Source organism: Cervus elaphus, chromosome 23 (genome assembly GCF_910594005.1).
Source record: "Cervus elaphus chromosome 23, mCerEla1.1, whole genome shotgun sequence".
NCBI classification, from domain to species: domain Eukaryota; kingdom Metazoa; phylum Chordata; class Mammalia; order Artiodactyla; family Cervidae; genus Cervus; species Cervus elaphus.
Window position 1 is genome coordinate 23,095,255 of NC_057837.1, and position 21,944 is coordinate 23,117,198.

General features: G+C 38.0%; 1 protein-coding gene across 1 annotated transcript in view; it reads right to left on the reverse strand.

Moving 5' to 3' along the window:
* The window catches only part of DNAJC1 (DnaJ heat shock protein family (Hsp40) member C1), a 191,057-nt gene extending 170,232 nt beyond the window's left edge, over window positions 1-20,825 (reverse strand). Inside the window, exon 1 of the mRNA XM_043884619.1 lies at window positions 20,288-20,825. Within this exon, the coding sequence (XP_043740554.1) occupies window positions 20,288-20,488 (201 nt within the window). The 5' untranslated portion in view covers window positions 20,489-20,825. The remainder of the gene's footprint in view (window positions 1-20,287) is intronic.
* Window positions 20,826-21,944: the final 1,119 nt, after the last annotated feature.

Sequence of the window (21,944 nt, forward strand, 5' to 3'; positions counted from 1 at the left end):
ACTAAGCAACTAGCATATAACAGTACCTAGTTTAGTAGCTCTGAGAACATCTATGATTCCAACTATGTAAAGCTATCTGATGAAGCTAAGAATACAGCTGAAGAAGCACATTTCCTGCATTTTTCAACCTGTAGATCAGTGAAAAGCATTCTACCCTGAATCATATTTTGAATTTTTATTCAAATGACCTAAAAAAGGTACATTTTAAATAACGGAGCAGGAACAAAAGAGTTTAAAAGAGTTCTAAAAACTGGCTGACTATGATGCTAGATACAAATGTTGGTGGGAGATTAAGTATGTTTTTATTTTGTTAGTACTTATTATAAAGTTCCATAGATTTTGCCCTCTACTCAAACCTATTTCTCCTAAAAATCGTTACTTTCAAGGGGGTGATTTTGCAGAAGGAGAAGCCAAATATAGTATTGTAGCAGAAATAACTGTTAATAGATCTGGTCCACCTGGATAAAGTAGAAAATAACAGAAAGCAAATTAAAGACAGTATTCTAGTCAAGAGGAGACCCTCATTTGCTTCTTGGAGGATTTGTCTCAAGGCTCACTGATGCAACTCAAGTCAGTCGAAAATGCATAATGGATAAAAGGACTATCAACCTTCTCTTGCTTACCTACTATTCTGAGCAGAGTTTGTTCTAGGCCTTCAATTCCTTCACTGTTTCTGATAAGAATCAAAAGTTTCTTCTCCCACAGCTTTTGATTTTGCATTATTCTGAATTGATTTTTTGTCTAATTCCCCAGCTTACCTTTCTCAGAATCAAAACATAACAGATTTATGGGGCTGGAAAGTCCTTAAGTTATCTAGTCTAACCTTCTCTACGTGAGGAACCCCTTCTATATTGTGTGTTACAAATATCTATTAACCACAGTGATAAATACTGTGCTAAATGTTAAAGCAGTAAACAACAAAAAAAAGACACAAAATCCAGATACTGACAAACCATATGTGTACATATATTTGCTAGTCTGTCCTGTGAGCAATACTAGACACAGGACGCCGCAGAAGCAACAAGCTCACGTGGTGCCCGTATTCTGGTTTCCAAATATTAGTCTTTAATAAAAAGAACCAGAGCTCCTTGGAGAAATGACTGATGCCAGGGCTGGGGTATCGAAAGTGCAAGATAAATCTGGAATATCCTGTGTTGCCAGAAAATAAATGCCCTGAAAAACAACACAGATAAGTGAGACAAAGGACAAGGGATCTGATGTGAAGAAGTTCTTAGTGGCTAAATGTGGTATGAGTAAGAAAGTAATGATAGTAATGGAGCATAACCCATAGACTGAAATAGGTAACTGACCAAACAGCGAGAAGGGATAGCTCTTGCTTATAATATAGAAAGAATAATGGACACACACACACAAAAAATCACCATTTGGTAAATACCATAGTAGCATGGTAATGCTGACCACAGGCAAGAATCATCAATAGATGCTAAAATTAACGGGCAAAAGAATGATGAGAAATAAGATATCTGCATAATCTTTAAGCATTTTCCCACAAGAAAAATAACAAAGGGAAAATAGTACTAAGTTGGTGTAAAAGTAATTGCTGTTTTACATTGTTGAACTTTGTCAGTCAATATTGGAATACAGTCTTAAATAAACGTGGCTATGTTAAACATTATTTTAATGCACATTTCTCGATTTGTTTTTTGTTAATTACTTATTACTTGCTATGTATTTTATATTTATTTTAGACTATAGAAATGATGTTTGACAAAAAGCAAATTTGAGCAATTTTTTATTCGAGTTCAAAATGGGTCGTAAAGCAGTGGAGACAGCGTGCAACATCAAAAACTCACTTGGCCCAGGAACCGCTAACCAAGGTTCACTGCAGTGATGGTTCAATAATTTCTGCAAAGGAGATGAGAGCCTCAAAGATGAGGAGTAATGGCTGGCCACTGGAAGTAGACAATGACAATTGAGAGTAATCATCGTAGGTGATCCTCTTACAACTACACGAGAAGTTGCCAAAGAACTCAATATCAACCATTCTACGGTCATTTGGCATTTGAAGCAAATTGGAAAGGTGAAAAAACTCCATAAGTGGGTGCCTCATGAGCTGACTGAAAATAAAAAAAAAAAATCATCGTTTTGAAGTGTCATCTTCTCTTAATTCTACACAACAATGAACCATTTCTTGATCAGATTGTGACATGCAGCGAAAAGTGGATTTTATATGACAATTGGCAATGACCAGCTTGGTGGCTGGACTAAGCAGCAGCTCCAAAGCACTTCCAAAAGCCAAACATGCATCAGGAAAAGGTCATGGTCACTGTTTGATAGTCTGCTGCCTGCCTGATCCACTACAGCTTTCTGAATCCCACTGAAACCATTACATCTGAGAAGTATGCTCAGCAAATTGATGAGATGCACTGAAAACTGCAATACCTGCAGCCACATTGGTCAATAGAAAGGGCCCAATTATTCTCCATGACGTTGGACCACACGTCACACCAACACTTCAAAAGTTAAACGAATTGGGCTACAAAGTTTTGCCTCATCTGCCATATTCACCTGACTGCTCGCCAGTCACTTCAAGCATCTCAACAACTTTTTGCAAAGAAAATGCTTCCAAGAGTTTGTCAAATCCTGAAGCATGGATTTTTATGCTACAGGAAAAAACATTTCTCACTGGCAAAAATCTGTTGATTGTAATGGTTCCTATTTTGATTAATAAAGATGTGTTTAAACCTAGTTATAATGATATAAAACTCATGGTCTGAAACTGCAACTACTTTTGTACCAATCTAATAGCCTTACAATGAAAAAATTTGGCACACATAACCATGAAATCAAAGTGAAGCTCATCTGTAATGCGACATCATGGGCCTGGTGATACGTTACACTGAAAAGGGTGCAACATCACTTCCACAGTATTCATGCAAAACATGCATAACCTGAATTTAGTTAAGGGAAAACATTAGACAAACCCAAATTGAGGGATGGGTTTCTCTGGTGACTCAGTGGTAAAGAAACTGCCTCCCAAGTGGGTTTGATCCCTGGGTGGGAAAGATCCCCTGGAAAAGTAAATGGCAAACCACTCCAGTATTCTTGCCTGGGAAATCCCATGGACAGAGCAGCCTGGCAGGCTACAGTCCAGGGGGGCATAAAGAGTTGGACACAACATAGCAACTAAACAACAATAAATTGAGGGACATTCTAAAATATAACTAATCCAATACTCTTGAGAAGTATCAAAGTCAAGAACAACAAAGACTAAAGAACTGTCCCAGAGTAGAGAATATCAATGAGGTAAGAACTAAATATTATGATTCAGGACTAGGAAAAAAGATGCTAGTAGGACAACTGATGAAATCTGAATAAGATTATTACTATTATTAGTTAATAATACTGTGAAAGTGAAAGTCACTCAGTCATGTTCAACTCTTTGTGACCCCTATACAGTCCATGGAATTCTCCAGACCAGAACAGTGGAGTGGATAGCCTTTCCCTTCTCCAGGGATCTTCCCAACCCAGGGAGCAAAACCAGGTCTCCCACATTGCAATGGATTCTTTACCAGCTGAGCCACAAGGGAAGCCCAAGAATACTGGAGTGGGTAGCCTATCCCTTCTTCAGCAGATCTTCCTGACTCAGGAATCAAACTGGGGTCTCCTGCACTGCAGGCAGATTCTATAACAATAGTACCAATGTTAATTTCCTGATTTTGATCATTTTATTAAGTTATGTAAGACATCTGGGGAAACTAGCAGAAGGGTGTAAGGGAACTGCATTATTTTTGCCACTTTTTCATTAAGTGTAAAATTATTCCAAAATGAAAGATCATAAGTAAACAGTTTATGTAGCTCTTAATTCTAATATTCAAAGTTAAGAGATCATACACGCCCTTAGCCTTTCTTTTTCACATTCAATATGTTCTTCATTGGACAAGATGCCCAGAACTCCTACTTATACTATAGCTCCACTTTTAAAAAGCTCCATTTGTTACCAGGAAGGTATATAATATACTGTTTTAGATTGCTTTATGTTTCTCACTTTGTATGATCAAGTATGTATGTTAATGCAATCTAGAACTGGTTTTTAAGAGCAGATGCATAATACTGTTGGCCTGATGCCAAATTGTGATCAACTAAAACTTCAGCATTTATCTTTACTAAAGACAAATTAGATCTTCCCATTTTATACTTGTGCAACTGATTTTTTTTTTTTGCAATTGATTTTCAAAAGGAAAATATGGAATTACCTTTTTCTGTGATTATTTCCACCCTTTTCATTTCTGCTCATATTTTACATGTAAGGGTACCAATTAGATTATTTTGAAGTACAATTCTAAAACTCACTCACCATGTACTAAATACATACTATTTACAGTGTACTATTACAAATTAAGAGTCTATACAAAAATTTGCCATGGAGTGGTCATATTTGATTGGAAGAGGAGGGAAAATCTTAATAAAGGGATTAAATTTAGGCTAGATTTTAAAAAAGAGGTAGCATTTGAATAGTAAAAAATAATACAGAATAATGGTTATAATTTTTTTTTTTTTTTGGTTATAATTTTTTAACATAAAAGACAAGAGTGTAAATCCTAACTCCATCAATTATTAGTTTTGGGGAAGTCTTTGAAATTCCATTTCCTCACTGATTAAATATCTAACTTGATAAAATTGTTTAAGATTAAATAAGATAATATATAGTTAAGCAGGAAGCAAAAAAATGGGTGCAAAAGAATGAAGCTGGACCCTTATATTACATCATACATAAAAATTAACTCAAAATGGGATCAAAGGTTTAAAGGTAAGAGCTAAAACTGCAAAACTTTTTGAAGTTGGATTTGGCAATTACTTCTTGGAAATGACACCAAAAACACAGGGAACAAAAGAAAAAAAAAGATTAATTTGGACTTCATCAAAATTTAAAAGTTTTGTGCATCAAAGGACACTATCAAGAGAGTAAAAAAACAATCCCTGTTCACAAATCATGTATCTGACAAGGGATTAATATCCAAGATATGTCAAAAACTCCCATAACTCAACAAAAATACAATCCCCCCAAAATGGGCAAATTATTTGAATAGACTTTTCTCCAAGGAACATACAGTGAACAGCATATGAAAAGATAGTCAACATTATCAATCATTTAGAGAAAAGGATACCATTTCTTATCCATTATGAAGGCTATTGTCAATAGATAAGTAAATGCTGGTGATACTCTGGAGAAAATTAGAACCTTTCTTCTTGTGGGAATGTAAAATGATGCAGCCATGGTGGAAGAGTTTGGCAATTCCTCAAGAAGTCAAATATAAAATACCATATGATCCTGCAATTCTACTTCTAGGTATATCCCAAAAGAATTAAAAGCAAGGGCTCAGACAAATATTTATTCACCAGTGTTGAAGGTGGCATTACAGTTGACTCTTGAACAATGTTTGGTGGGGATAGGGGAGGTGTGTGTTTAGGGGCATGGATGTTCTGAGCAGTTAAAAATCTATATACAACTTATACTTAGCCCCCACATTGGCAGATTCAATCAACTGTTTGATCATGTAATATTATACTATTTACTAATAAAAAGCATCCATAAATGAACTTTGGTAGTTCAGACCCATGTTGTTCAAGGGTCAACTGTATTTACAGTAACCAAAGGTGGAAGTAAGTTTATCAACAAATCAATGTATATATTTCACAAAATGTGATGTATATATTCAATGGAATAGTATTCAGTCATAAAAAGAAATATGATTCAGGGACATTCTAAAATATGGATTAACCTTGAAGACTAAGTGAAACAAGCCAGACACAGAAGAATAAATATTGTAGGACTCCACTTATATGAGATATTTGGAAAGGGCAAGTTCTTAGAGACAGAAAACAGATTAGAGGTTACTAGGGCCTGAGAGAAGAGGGAATGGGTAAGTAATTTTTAGAAAATAGATAACAGTTTCTATTTGAGATGATGAAAAAGTTCTAGGAATCAATAGTGACAATGGTTGTGTAACATTGTGAATATTCTTAATGCCAATCCTTAAAAAAGGATTAAAATGGTAAATTTTAGGTTATACATATTTTACCACAATTATTTAAAAAGGAGCTAGCATGCTCTACTCATATAAAAGTACTCATACAGAGTACTTTTGGAGGTGGAAGAAATTTTAGGCAGTCAATAGTATGAGCAAAGTTACTGAGGTTAAAAAAAAAAGATACATATATGAGGGAAAAAATTTGAAATGATATAGTTAAAAACATTAAAAAGTGGTTTTCTTTGGATTTTTAAAATTTCCCTTTTCTTTACTTTTACACTGAGAAAAGTAATAAAAACTATTTAAAGAACAACTCCTCATACAGGTAAGAACAGTGTATTTGAAATATGTTGCATGAAACTAATATCCACTGAAACTCTTTGATTTTAGTACTGTCCACCAAGTTGGTTACAAAAATGTTTTCAGTGAGATTAACCCTCACTGTCCTATTTTTTGTTTTGTGCATTTTGAAGACCACAAGAAAACATAATAGTATTCACATCCAGAAAAAGACAGTCTTTTTAAGAGGTATGCAATTGGAATATTTTCAAATCATCAAAAATAAAATTACCTGTATATGTCTTCAGAACCACTCATTTCCTCCAGAAGTGGTTTTTCTGACATGTACCTGAGTTTCAGTAACTATTTTCTCACCTGGCACAGTTGAATCGAACTAGACTCAGGACAGAGCTCAGGACTCTCCTCCGAACATTCCCAGTACAGGGCCACGTACATCACTCTGAGGAAACGGACTACTTATTATCGTATTCAAAACCTGTCGGATCTGATTGTTCTAGAAATGTTACTTGCCTGTTTTAGCACCCAGACTTGGATCAAGCCTAGTAATAGTGAACAAAGAGGGACACAACTGAATGATTTACTGTTCCTTTTAATGCCTAAGTAACAGCTCTTATACTGCTGTGAATAATAGGCCTGACTATATTTCTGGATGACAAGTGGTAAAAGGCTCTTAGATAAAAGGAAAATGGTATTAAAAATAGTAATAATTTTAAAAAGAAGTGCAGCTTTAAAAATACTCAGGAGTCAAAGTAGCACTGCAAATACTTGAGGGACCTCCTCCTAAACCCTACTCTGAATACATATCTAGATGAAATGAAGAGAAAATCATAACTATACAGCTATGGTCAAAACTAGTCAAGTATCTCTATAGACAAAAACTAATGGAAACCTGTAGCCACAAACAGAGCTTACGCTAACAGCCTGGACTCCGCACCTGTGAAGTAGGCAGAAGAAATGAAAAGTCTGTGTTCCACAGAGCAATGAGGACTGAAAGTACTTTTACAAAAGGCCTGGGATCAGAGCCAGGATGATGCTAGAAACCAAGGAGTGCAGTGGGACTCCACCACTCATGGGAAAAAGGTGTAAAAAGTTGAGAAAGACACTGCCGGAAGCTACAGCTTATAAAATATTATGTATCTGAGATATTAAGAGACCATAGTTTCTGCACAACAGCTGAAACCAGGCCAAGCAATCTGCAGGCTTGGTATCTGGATCTGCAATGGCCTCAGGAGGGAGCCCTAAGCTGCCTGTGTAAGACCTGAGGCTTGTCTAGGTATCTCAGGGAAAGAAGTAAAAGCCACTACTGAGCCTCTAGGGAGGATAGGTAAACAGAAAGGAGAGAGAAACACACACTCAGGATAGACCTGAAAATGAAAATTCTACCTAAATATAACATTTTAATTATGAAAGAGAAATTATTTCCTTTTCAGTTTAATTACCTATGTGCAATTCTTCATAAAAACCTCAGTCTAAAACATCTTTATATCTTGATAGGTTTGAAGCAGACACACAACCTGCACAACTGTATGCGCGGGTCTTGCTTTGAGACTTCTGGGCACAATTAAATTAACCCTGTGGTCCATATTATCAAAGCTGGCATACCCTAAACCATCTTGTGTTTGCAATGTTCAGAAATTTCCTGTTGCTAACTTTGATGAGCCCAGAGAATTATTTATAGTAACCTCAAATCACGCTTGGTGTAGTTCCAAGACAACTGGAACAACAGTGGCTCGGGTCTTCTCCAGGGTAGATTTAATACATATCTAAAGACTATGAAATCAAGTAGGCTTCTCAGCTTGCCTGTATTTAAAAAACAAAACCAAAAAACCAACTTTATTGAGGTATAAATGCTATACAAAGAACTGTGGTTTGTTCATTTTTTAAAAAATAACTCTACTGTTGTGGAGAGAATCAAAGGTCATTATTTCTCTTGTGCATTTTAAGGCATTAAAGAAAATAACTTAGAGGAAATATATATATTCAGGGGTACTCCAAAAGAAGACAGTAAATAAAGTGGGTGTAAGAATTATGATTTGGGGCTTTACATAAGAATAAAATTTCTGTTGAGTACTTTCATCAAAAACTTAACAGGGAAAAAAAAAAAAAACTTAACAGGTTGTTTCATAATCCCTCCCACCATTGTTAGCCATAAGTAAAACAGAATGGATGATCATCTTCTGGGAGAGCTACAGAAAGAGACTGCTACATGAGGAAATAGGTTAGATATTGCTGAGGTCTCTTTTAACTTCAGGATTCTGTATTGGTTCTTTAATTTTTGTTTTTCCCCTTAGCATAGAGTTTTCAGGATCTCTGACTCCAATGCAATTTCTTTCCTAAGCTAGGACTATTTAAAACAATAATAGCCAGGTATAAGAACCACTAATATAATGATCTACTTCCTTTCCTTACTTGTTTATGACATTACAAAGCAAAAGGGGAAAAGATCAGCAATTAGTTACTCAGTTCAAAATAAAGCAGTATATTTAGGAGCTATGTGGTGGTGGCAAAGGCAGCCAGCCAGTGGACAAGAATGACTTTGGAATCCCTAATTGATAGTATAAAGAGCAAAAAGAATGGCACAAATAGAACTGCATCTGGAAATCCCTTTTTAAATTATTTAATGAAAGATATTATAATAATCAAAATAGATGACAGTAGAGAATGTAGTGAATATTTCATAGCTAATAATGTATTTGATGGGTGAGCTTCAGAGTAACTAGGGAGACCAGGCAACCTCAAAGTTAAAATTACAAAGTAGGAACACTGGTGATTTCCTGGTCAGAGTGTCATTAAAGACCTAACATATTAACTTAATAATACTTTAAAAAACTACAAAATGTAACAGGCAAGTCAGCAAAATGACCAATTTGGATGACGCTGATTACTGAAAACACCCTCAGCAAACAGGCCTCTATGCATGGACCCTCTGAACCCACTGTCCCGAGAAGAGCAGCACAGACTATACTAATGGCCTTTACAGGCCAAAGAGAAGAATGGATAAATCGCACAAAATAGGAAGATGATATTTAGCACAACTGGAACAATCTAAAAACAAAGCAAAACAACAAGTACCATGAGTTAAAACACAAAACTTACAAATGACGTCCCTGACAAAATGGAAACAGCAATCAGTGATTTTATCCAAAAATATGTAGATATATACAACACAGAAACGTTCATTCTCTAAGGCTGTGATATCCAATGTGATAGTCATTAGCCATATTTGAACACTTGAAATGTGTCAGTGTAAATCAGAAATCAAATTTTTTATTTGAGTCACTTATATTTAAATTTCTTAAATGTCACTTGCTTCAGTTACTGCAAAGCTTTTTAAAGTATGTTTGGAAGAGCCTGAGTACATGAATCTACTTGTTAGCTGCATTCTATGAAATCTCAATACAGATTAAGTATTTTCAATCAAAATTATACAAATTAAAGTGTGCTAAGAAGTGTAAAGTGAAAATATATAACAAATTTTGATGTCTTAGTAGAAAAGCCCAAGTGTAAAATGTCTCAATAATTTAAAAAAATGTGAACACATGTTGAAATATTTTTGATACATGAGATTAAGTAAAATATATTAAGATTAAAAATATATATATTAAGATTAATTTTACCTATCTCTTTTTTACTTTTTAAAATGTGGCTTTTAAAAAATTTTAGTTATATATGTGGCTTGTGTATTATGTATCTATTGAACAGTGCTGCTCTAAGAGATCAATGACTTTAAAATGAATGTCATCTGTCTAAAACCTGAGATATATGTCAGTCAGGATTTGTAAGTAAAATACTTCTTTATCTCCTAGTGTCACAAAATATTACTTCAGTCTACTCGGAATTTGTGTATTTATACGTTCCAAAGACCTGTGTATCCTCTTCACACAGAAGATTGTTACAAATCATTAAACTATTCCTTTGAGTTACTACAAACTGTGGGTACGCTTAATGGTCATTCCACCATCCAGAGTAAGTAATCAAGTAACTGAAAGACACTAATTCAAAGACTTCTTGATGTCTTTTAAATCTGGATTCTCTCACCAATATGTTAATGCTTTTAGTTCTAAAGACCTAAACAACGATCTTTAGTAGAGCAAAGATCTTGATGAGAGTAATTACACAGGACAATTTTACGTTTATATGTATACACATATATATACAGGCTTATAAATTTTCCATAGAAGAAAAACACTGTATCTGGCTGCCTTCACAGTGCTCTTCCAACCTTTCCCATATCATGGCATTTCAAAGAAAATTACATTTGAAAGACACTCTGGAGTTAACTTAAGGCTGCTCCAGGGAGGGCATCAATGTCCCAAGACACTGGCTTACTGTACATCACCAGGAGGCCTGGGCTCAGAGGGCCTCGCAGAACACTGCAAAATATCTCTGACCCATACTTTGTTTTCATCTGACTCATATTTTATTCTTACTTATGCCTACAGTTGTGAAAATACAACCCCTCAACATTTTTAACAACAATATACAAAAAAGGCCACAAGATGGAGATATTACTCCATCAGAGTATTTGTACTGATGTGTTGTTTTTTTCCCCATGTATATTTCCCTCTCTCTGTATATGTCTTACTTTCTCCTTCAGTGATATTCTCACTTACTGTCTCTATCCCTAACATTTATACTGGTTCCTCTGCCACTCTGGCCTTCACTAGCATTATTAGAGAAATATAATGAGTACTTTTATGACCCTTATTTTAAATATTAAAATCAGGCAGATAATTAGAATAGTTTAAGCTCAAAATAAATATTTTTATTTACAAATTTTTCTCTGATAGGTAAGAATTCTTTTAAAAATTTGCTACCTGCCAAGTAATAGGTACTCCAAAAGCCATTTACTGGTATACATTCTGCTACTTTATAAGGCTACATATTTATTGGGTTGGGCAAAAAGTTCGTTTGGGTTGGTTTTAAGATCATATAGAAAAACCCAAGTGAACTGTTTAGTCAACCCAATAATACTTCATGTTGATACCCCTCCAAATTTCCCTGGAATTCTTCTTTGACAACAGTCCTCAAAACAGTTCATGAGCCTTACTGGAAATTTATTTTCAGATCTCTTTATCAATCCAAAGGGTACTTACCCCAGGCTTGTTAAACCAACTTAGTCACCAAGTTTAGCTTCAAATGACTATTAACCATAGGCAAAAATCAAATTCATCTTAAAGATGCACTGTTAATGAAGACACTGCCAAATATATTACAGGCTTTGAAAGCAATTCAAAATAAGTTTCAACAATGTTTTGGGAAGTGGCAGCACTGCTGAAAGCCTGTGAAGCTTTCCACAAAAACTCATTTCCAGATCTAATTAACTCTAAGTTAAACCTTATATACTTCCAAAGGTATAACACAAAAAGTCACACTAACTCTGTGGAACTACTATAGAACTGCACAGCGTGACAATCATCTGAACATTATGACATACTTAAGTACAAGCAACAATTTCCAGTCACCCTACATTATACATACTTATAAGTCATTTCCCTAAATCAAATTTAATCACCAGTATTAACACAAAACACTACTTCAAGTCAGAGAAGAACCTAAACACTAATCTTGTATCTCTTAACTAAAAGTTGGGAGTTAAAAATAACTGCTAATAAGTTTTTTTTTTTTTTTCGTTCCCCAAAAGTCAGAGGCTTCTTTGTAATTGGTCATGGGTTAGGGTCCTTAACCTGACCCATTTTAATGGTATGAAGTCCTTAAGTATTGGTTAGAAATATGAAGTATCCACCCTCCTTAGCAGGCATGTATATGAACCCTAGGATTTCTCTATAGTCTCTCTAGATGGTCCGAATAAACGGCAACAACAATTGTTCTGGTCTTAACCCATTTGACAGCTGCTCACCACATGGCACAGGGGGTCTCATGTAGAAAATCCTTGCGCTTTCTACAACCAGGAGTTGCATGTGTTCCAGAATTTAACTAAAATTAAAAAAGTACACCCTTTTAGAATTCTAGTGTTTGCCCTCAGCGGCATTATTTAGTACTGCTTCTTTTCCATTTTAATACTGCTGCTTATACCATGACATGTCCTTTATTTAATTCTTGATCTTAGACTCTTGCCTTTAATATTTAACTGAAATTCTAAGAGCTGACTGTGTAGCTGCACATAACTTTATGCCTACTGCCTCACTGGCACTAAAATAGAAGTCTGCCTGATAATGAAGCATATTGTTTTATGCATATATTCTCTCTAAACAGAAATGTTGACTGCGGCATGCCCTTGCTTTTGCAACATGTCTGCTTACATACAAGATTCCAGTTGCTGGATGTTGGTAATCAGAAATGTTAAGTGAATGAGTCCGAACCTTATTTAACGTAGTATTAAGGAGAATGAGACAAGAATTTTATTAATTTTTTTTTTGAGACACTAATTTTAGATTAAATTTCTAATTAAATCCGAGAGACACGATTACACAAAAATTTCAGTAAATATAAGCTTAAAAAACTTAGCTCTTAAAATGGCATACTATGATGTTACTTAAAACATAATCATATTTTACATCCATTAGCGTAGGACCCATCTTTCACAAGGAGGTGTTTTGATGAAAATAAAGAAAGGAAAAAGTAAAAAAAGAAAAGAAAAGAAAGGACGGACTATGGATTCATTATAAAAGGGTATGGGGTCTTGCTTCACCCAATCAGAAGTCTCTTCCCACTTCAACTGCTTTATTTCATCTCTGCACACTTCTATACAAGAAAAGCTTTGGAGTTGTTTCTAATTCTGGGTGAAATTAATTAATGCCATCATTGTTCAAATAGACCCAGTAAGGCCTGACTTAGAAAAAGATTCCCAAGACCATATAGTAGCAGTCTGTAGAATAAGTAGTACATTGATAGAAAACATAGAACTGAGACCAGGCTTAATACAGACACTAGGCATTTTATCACCTGGTGTTACTTACAACTGCCACAGAAGTTCCCCTCTCTGCAATCAGCTCAAGTATCTACCCTCTCCTCTATCCCATCCTGTGTATCATTCCCAACAATGAATAAAACATACAATGTTGCAATTCACATCACACCAATCACTGGGTAAGGTGGTGACTTTTATGAAAAGATTTTAGAATCTATCTCTATGAATAATTGCAATAAAGGACAGTTCCAATTTCCCCTTTCAGCTTAGGGTATGTCTATGAATAATCAAAGATAAACTGGGACTTCCCTGGTAGTGCAGTGGTTAAGATTTTGAGCTTCTAGGGCAAGAGGCCTGGGTTCCACTCCTGCTCAGGGAACTAAGATCCCACATGTTGAGTGATGTGGCTAAATAAAAGACAAACGATTCTAGGACTGTTCTCATAACTAGTGTAACGGTGAGGGGAAAGAACTTCCCTGGTGGTCTAGTGCTTAATAACCCTCCCGCAGGCGCAGGGGACACGGTTCAACCCCTGGTCTGGGAAGATCCAACATGTGGTGGCTGTTCAGTCCCTCAGTCATGTCCAACTCTGCAGCCCCCTGAACTGCAGCACGCCAGGCTTCCCTGTCCTTCACCATCTCCCAGAGCTTGCTCAAACTCAAGTCCATCGAGTCGGTGATGCCGTCCAACCATCTCATCCTCTGTCATCCCTTTCTCCTCCTGCCTTCAATCTTTCCCAGCATCAGGGTCTTTTCCAGTGAGCCAGCGCTTCACATCAGGTGGCCAAAATACTGGAGCTTCAGCTGTAGAAGTCCATGGGGTCCCAAAGAGTCCAACATGACTAAGCAACTTTCACTTTTCAGTTTTAGCATCCAGTGAATACTGAGGGCTGATTTCCTTTAGGATGAACTGGTTGGATCTCCTTGCTGTCCAAGGGACTCTCAAGAGTCTTCTCCAACACCACAGTTCAAAAATATCAATTCTTCGGCATTCAGATTTCTTTACAGTCCAACTCTCACATCCATACATGACTACTGGAAAAACCCTAGCTTTGACTACAGAACCTTTGTCGACAAAGTACTGTCTCTACTGTTTAATACATTGTCTAGGTTTGTCATTGCTTTTCTTCCAAGAAGCACGCATCTTTTAATTTCATGGCTACAGTCACCATCCACAGTGATTTTGGAGTCCAAGAAAATAAAGTCTGTCACTGTTTGCACTGTTTCCCCAACTATTTGCCCTGCAGTGATGGGACCAGATGCCATGATCTTCGTTTTTTGAATGTTGAGTTTTAAGCCAGCTTCTTCACTGTTCTCTTTCATCTTCATCAAGAGGCTCTTTAGTTCCTCTTCACTTTCTGCCACAAGGGTGGTGTCATCTGCATATCTGAGGTTATTGATACTTCTCCCAGCTATCTTGATTCCAGCTTGTGCATCATCCAGTCCAGCATTTCACAAGACGTACTGTGCATATATGTTAAATAAGCAGGGTAACAATACACAGCCTTGACATGCTTCTTTCCCAATTTGGAACCAGTGCATTGTTTCATATCTGGTTCTAACTGTTGCTTCTTCTCCTGCATACAGGTTTCTCAGGAGGCAGGTAAGGTGGCCTGGTATTCCCATCTCTTCAAGAATTTTCCAGTTTGTTGTGATTCACATAGTCAAAGGCTTTAGGCTTTAGATCAATGAAGCAGATGTTTTTCTGGAATTCTCTAGCTTTTTCTGTGATCCAATAGATGTTGGCAATTTGATCTCTGGTTCCTCTGCCTTTTCTAAATCCAGCTTGTACATCTGGAATTTCTTGGTTCACATACTGTTGAAGCCTGGCTTGAAGGATTTTGAGCATTACTTTGCTAGCATGTGAAGTGAGTGCAATTGCTCAGCAGTTTAAACATTCTTTGGCATTGCTCTTTTTTGGGACAGGAATGAAAAGATCCCACATGCCTCAGAGCAATTAAGCCCATGCAACACAACTACTGAGCCCATGCTCCGCAATGGGAAGCCTGTGCACCACCACAACGAAGAGTAGTCCCCACTTGCAGCAACTCGAGAAAGCCCATGAGCAGCAGCAAAGACCCAGCGCAGTCAAAAATAAATTTAAAAAAATATAAATCTTTTTTTAAAAAAGAAAAGAATAGCATAAAAAAAAAAAAAAACCATTAAAAGAGGATTTCTGTTCAATCAGCTCTAGACTATGTGGCAAGAGTTTCCCAACAGACTTGCTTTTTCCCCATAAAGTATGTCCAGGCAATCTCCACTAAACAGTGTGTACATAAGAAAAACCAATTTTACAATAATCCAATCTGAGGCAAATACATATACAACTAAACAAATATTTATTCAGCTCTAACTCTATACATGATATGCTTTACATCAGAAACATAAATGACTAGAAGGTTATCTACCATTCCAGATTTTGTATTATCTCTTTCTCTGAATTAATAATTTTGGACTCTACAATGAAAATCAGGGAGTGATTATTACATGACAAATTTCTAAGGGAACAGACTCACTAGAGACAGACTGAACTATATTCAACTAACACCAGAAGCTCAGTGGAATCTAACACAAGAATCACTGGAGAGAACTGATATAGTACAGGTTCACCAGTCATTTATGAAAGAAATCTTCCTCTTTATTTCTAAAAAGCACTGTGCTGGGGTTTGAGAAGTCCCTTTTAATGACTCTGAACTTCTCCCCCATCCAAAAAACTGAACACACAGGTCAGGCAAATAGAGATCAAATAGCACCTTTATTAATGAAAAGCTATTGGGTGAATAGAGATTAGGTATGAGAGCCAAAGAGGCTTGCTAGCCATTTTTGCCCTTCCATCTCCATCCTAGGCGTTGAGACAGTACATTCAAGAGAAAGTCTGGCCCAGATAATAACTTTCTTACTGGTCTAGGGCAGAGAAGAGAATGAGCCGCATTACTTACAGCTTTGTAATTAGTTAGCTACCCCTAATCAAAGGGCTTCCCTAGTGGTTCAGACCATAAAGAATCTGCCTGCAATGTAGGAGACCTGGGTTCCATCTCTGGGTCAGGAAGATCCCCAGGAGAAGAGAATGGCTAGCCACTCCAGTATTCTTGCCTGGAGAATTCCACGAACAGAGGAGCCTGGTGGGTACAGTCCACTGGGGTCACAAAGAGCCGGTCACAACTGAGTGACTGACACACCCCAATCAGAAGAAAGGTCATCATCCTCCAACAAGGTAACTCACTCATTGATGGAAAGATGTAAGAGATGCGTCAAGAGACCAGCAGTGTTTCTTTAAGGAAGACGGCTCCCCTTGGAGATATATATAGGATAAGTGCAATGTAACTGTCCCTCCCTAATACAGGCTGCTACTTTGTGCATTTACACATCAGTGCATCTGAAATACAAACTGGAAGAGCTTAAAAGATTAATTCTGATTAAAAACCTAAAGTCCAACATTCTGTAAGCATATGTCACTTAATAGTTTTCTTCTTTTAATCAGGTTTCAGTGTTCATCTCAATGTAAGGATGCAGTTACTTAAAAATTTATAAGAGAAAGAGACACATTTTCTAGTTCTATGAATAGAAATCTGTAATGATTGGGACCAAGTACTCTGATTTCATCAGAAAGTAAACACTGCAAAATTTAAGATAACTTAGCTTGTTAAAATTTCAAAGATTTTTTAAATGATTATGGAGTACTTATTGTTGACTAGAACCCTGTACAAAGTATAAAGAAAGTCAAGGCCCCAAAGACAATGAAAAAAACATGCAGAATTGCTATTGACCCCACAAGAAATACAGGTGTCCAAGGACCAGAAGCTGTTAGAGGAGATATAAATATTGCTTGGGGATCTAGAATTTTAGTTACTAATGAAAGATATAAACACTTTTCCCCCCTACATTCCTCTAATCTTCTACCCTGTATCCTCTAAAATGATGTAATATCCAAATACAAAAGCCTTGTGGACAATTAAAGTCATTCTAAAATACAGTGAGCCTCTGGCCTGTCACCTGTAAACATCCCTCCACCAAAAACTTCTGGAATCCCTTTGAAATCTTTTAGAACCAATTTGAAACCTAGGAATACATCGAAAGGAATTCCTTCGCTTTATGAGAGCAATAAAAGGTCATATATTAATAAATATAATCCATTAAATAAAAACTGTCAAGCAATTACTTATTCAGTGAATTACTGTTTAGTTTTAGTTACCATGTTTATATTTTTCTTTCAGTAAATATTTAAGAGTCTGCTATGAAGAAAATAAAGAAAATACCATTTGTCCTAAAAATGAGGCAACTAACTTCACAAGGTCATAAGTGAGTAAATGGTTTGGTTCAAGTTTTTAAAAGGCACTGACTATTCCAATTATAGATTTTAGGGAGTGACTGAGCAAGTTTACTTCAGACCTGGTGGAAAAGAGGATAAAATGGATACCACATTCAGTCTCTAATCATCCCTGGTGTTTAGTTCAGGGTATGGAGATCGCAAAAAGATTTTTCTATCAATTGTCTCCAATTCTGCCCTGTTCCTTATCTCCTTACCCCAATCAACTAATCTACTGATCTCATCACACCACTGAAACAGCTTTAGAAGCGGTAACTAATGACCTCCACACTGTTCAATTCAACATCCAGAGCTCATCTTATTTGAACTACCATCAGCATTTAACCCAGCTGATCGCTTTCTTCTCTTTGAAATACTTTCTCCACCTGAAAGAGAAAAAGAAAAATCTCTACTACTGTCCTCACCATACACCCTGCTCCAGCCACATTGGCTGATGTGTCATTCCTCAAATACTAAGCAAGCTCCAAGAGCTCTGCATTTAACTGGTTGCCTTCCTTGAATGCATTTATTCACATGGCTCACTCCCTTACTTCCTTCTGAGGCCTTTTCTGAGCATCTGACATTTATGTTTACTTGTTTGGTTGTTTATTATCTGTTTCCCCCTACCAAAATGTGAGTTTCGTTTGAGTTCAGGGGTTTTACTTTATATAATGGCCAATTCCCAGTGCTTAAAATTTAGTAGACATGAACTAAATCTCTGTTGAATGAGTGACAACCAAATTGATTAAATGCGTAGAGCCTGGTCACCACATCTGAGTAACCTACCTACTTAGCTCTGGCTCCTCATGTCTGGCTAGTCAAAAGAGACTGGCTGTCTCTGGGCTGAAAATTACACATTATGGACCTAAGACAGGCTGCATCTGTCTCTACCAAATTTTTGGTCTCCTAAAAGTCTTCTGAGAAAATTAAGAGTCAATGTAAAGAACGTGTTCCAATCAGGTTCTTTGCTTAGGTAAAATAAAGTTTCTTCTGCATTCTTTCCAATTTCAAAACAACTGCGTAGAGAAACACAGATGATGAAAACAATTTTCCGGATCCTTCTATTCAACTTCTACCTCCACACGGAATCTTCTCAATTACCTATGCTTCTTTATTTTCCCATTTTTGCCCATATAGTTAAATGCTCTGGTTGTCCACATTACCTAATTAACTCTGCAACTTTAACTGCATGAATTTATAAATGAAAATTCTATGAGACTTCACATGCAAGCTAGATCACAGAATCTAAAATTTAAACCACTGCTACTAAGTTTGTGTTCTCTTAAAGCAGCTCTTAAAAGGTTTCCTTGAGTAACTGGAAAATATCTTTCAAAATCTTTGGATAGGTTATGTGTAAGACTCTAGCTACAGAATTTAATCAATTTTGGTAAATTCTAATAAAAAATATTCTCAGTATTAAAGGCATTCTTAAGAGTCTTCAGAGTTTATTTCACTAATGATTCTTACACATACTGCATCACTATTTACTTTGAAATAAGGCAAAAAAAAAAAAAAAAAAGAAATAAGGTATACTTAGTCTCTACTAGCAATAAGTGGCACCAGGTGAAGATAATGAATACAGACAACACGAAATTGTATGCATGTAAAAATTTTAAGTGTGAAATGTTTAAACTACTTCATAACTCTTACAAAATTGAAATTCGTTCAAGTTATGGTGCCGTGGCAACAGCATTTTTATATTCACTTACATTTAATTGAAAAGTAAATTTCCATTTTGTGTTAAGCTGAACAGTTCACACACATTTATGATAACCTGTTGGGGCGAAATGTCCATTTCACCTCTGGTAACGCCAAGTGTGCCCTGAATAACAGTTGTGGGTAAACATTAATACCTTTTTGCCCCCTAACTATTCAAAGCATTTTTATGAAGGGCTCAATCAGAAGGTCTGAAATTCTTTCACCGCATACTCGTTAAACCAGTGAAATGGCATCTTCTCAGTATGAGTCATTCAGCACTCCCAGAGTGAAAGCAATCAGAAGAAAGAAAAAAAAGGACAAGTTAAAGTCTAGAGCTGAAGAAGGAAAGAAAACGAAACGAAAAGAAAAAGAAAACGATCCTGTGCTACTGGCTGAGCTCCTCTTTCTGGAGCACCCCAAGTGCCTCTACTGCCCCAGCACTTGATGGCTCCTTCTCTGACTTCCCGAACAACACAGTAGAGGCTTCAAGTTCCTGCAGATTTCTAAACGGGGCTACGAATGCCTAATCCAACAGGCTACACACATTACAAAGTACAGTGCAAGAAAAACTTCTGCAACCCAGACGCCAACCAAAAGGCATTCCTACCTTTCCGGAAAGACAGGAAAGGAGGCTCTTAAAAGGATAAGTGGTAACTGGGAAGGTGAAAATTTAGAGGGAGACACGACCACCTTCCCCACAATCAGAGGGGCAGGAAGAGAAAGGGTTTAGCAGTAAAAGATCTACCCCCACCACTCCTCCTTCCTCCAGCACAGCAGGGTGCAAGGATCTACCCCAGAATGGCAGAGGGAAGAGAAGGTATCCCCACCCCAGGCTGGTGGCACCGTCCAGACTGTCACAGAGACCGGAACTTGAGAAGAGGAGCCGGGCGGTGAGGGACTGGGGAAGGCGGGCCATTCCCTCCGAGCCAGGTTAGGAGAAGACCGTGGTCAATCGGACAGAGAACGGCAGCCGAGCCCAGGACGACCAAGTCTTGCCCCGCAAGCCCGGCTCCCTCGGAGAAAACCCGGTCAGAGCCCGCCCCACCCCCTCCTTTCCGCCCCAACCCACACGTTCTGCCCAGGAGATGCAGCCTTCGAGCGAGCGGGCGGCCCCGCTTACCTGCTGCACCCCGAGGAACTGGTAGAAGTTGAGCTGCACCTCCTCCACCAAGTCAAATAACTCCAGGTCTCCGCTCTCCCAGCCGCGCGCCGGCCCCGCGGCCGCCAGCAGCAGCAGCAACAGCAGCGGCGGCGGGAACGGCACGAGTCCCGGCCGGCGGCGCGGAAGAAGCCGGGCCAGCCGGGAGCAGGGCGCTGTCATCGCGCCGGGCTCGGAGAGGTCAGCCGCCGCGCAGAGCCGTCGGCCGAGACCCGGGGACGTGGCGGGCAGCGCGGACTGTGGGAACACTGCTTGTCAGTCAGAAGCACGGGCAGCCGCCCCGGAGTCTCCCGCCCAGCGGCCGGTCCTGGCCAGAAGGCAGGGGCGGCGGAAGACGGAGGGCGCTTCGTCCAGTGAGAGCGCGGACAGAGCCGCGGGCGGCCCTAGCCTCCGCGGACCCTTACCCTTTACCCAGGCCTACAAACAGCTGGCGAGCCAGCGCCGGGCGCTTAGGTAGCGCGGCGAGGTGGGAGAGGCTTCCCCTCGCCTCAGCCTATCCCAGGCCTTGCTTCCGGTGACATCACGTCTCCTAGCAACCGCAGAGAGGAGGCGGGGCCGGAAGTAGGGGTGCCGGCGCCCCAGACCTGGGCCTCAGCAAACTGCTTCTCAGTCGCTGGCGTGCTCCGCGGAGCCACACGGATGTTGGCACAGATTAAGAGACGTGGACAGTTACAGACATCGTGCATCTATCCGGAACGTCCTAAGTATCCGTGAAACAGCTACTTCCTTGTCCTCCCCCAGATATTGAAAACTAAAAGCATATTTGAAAACTGAATTGTTGATTACAGCCTCTGTTTCATACATTTCATTATTCCATCCCCCAAAATACAGGAGGAATTGAAATTGCCCAGGGCTTGAAAGGGGCAAATCTAGTGAGCAGTCTAAAGTTTCCTTTTAAGAGAGGTGAAGAAGAAATAAAATTTGAACCAAGACAAAAAGTGTACTTCCAATAATGAAATAATATTTACAGGCATAATACCATAAAATAGGCAACCAGGTAGAAAGTAATAAGTATGACAGACATTCAGAATCGTAGGGGTAAGTGCAGCTTATTGCCGTTAGCCCATTTACAATTGGTGCTCCTTTCCCAATTGACGTCTATTTTTAAAGACATTTAAGCTAAAAACGCGTTCTCTCTTTCCCACAAGTGTCTCACTTCCTATTCTTTTTTTCCCCTCATCACTATTGCTTTCTTTTTTGTGAAGCTTATTTTCTTCTTAGCTTTCTCACATTTCTCCTCCCTGACTCCCTACTCTTGCTGAGGAAGTAGAAGGGAATAAATAAATGCTTGTATAACTCAGGATGCTTCAGCAGTTTTGAGAGTTTGATCTCCTTTTTCCCATTTTGGATCCCAACAGTTGAATTAAGCTCAATAGGATTATAATAATACTCTCATAGTAAAAAGTGTTGTGTTTGACAAAGGTTAGTAGAACAATATCCAGTGGTAAATCTTACTTAAATCCTTCCATTACTGTAGAGTTTAAAAAATATTTTTAAATAGCTATGAATGCTTAAAAATAATACAATATAATGCTTGAATTAATCCTATTTTAAATTCATTGTGAGGCTTTACTTTCAAAGATACAGGAACAGGGGTATCTTAGTCTTCAAGGGCTGC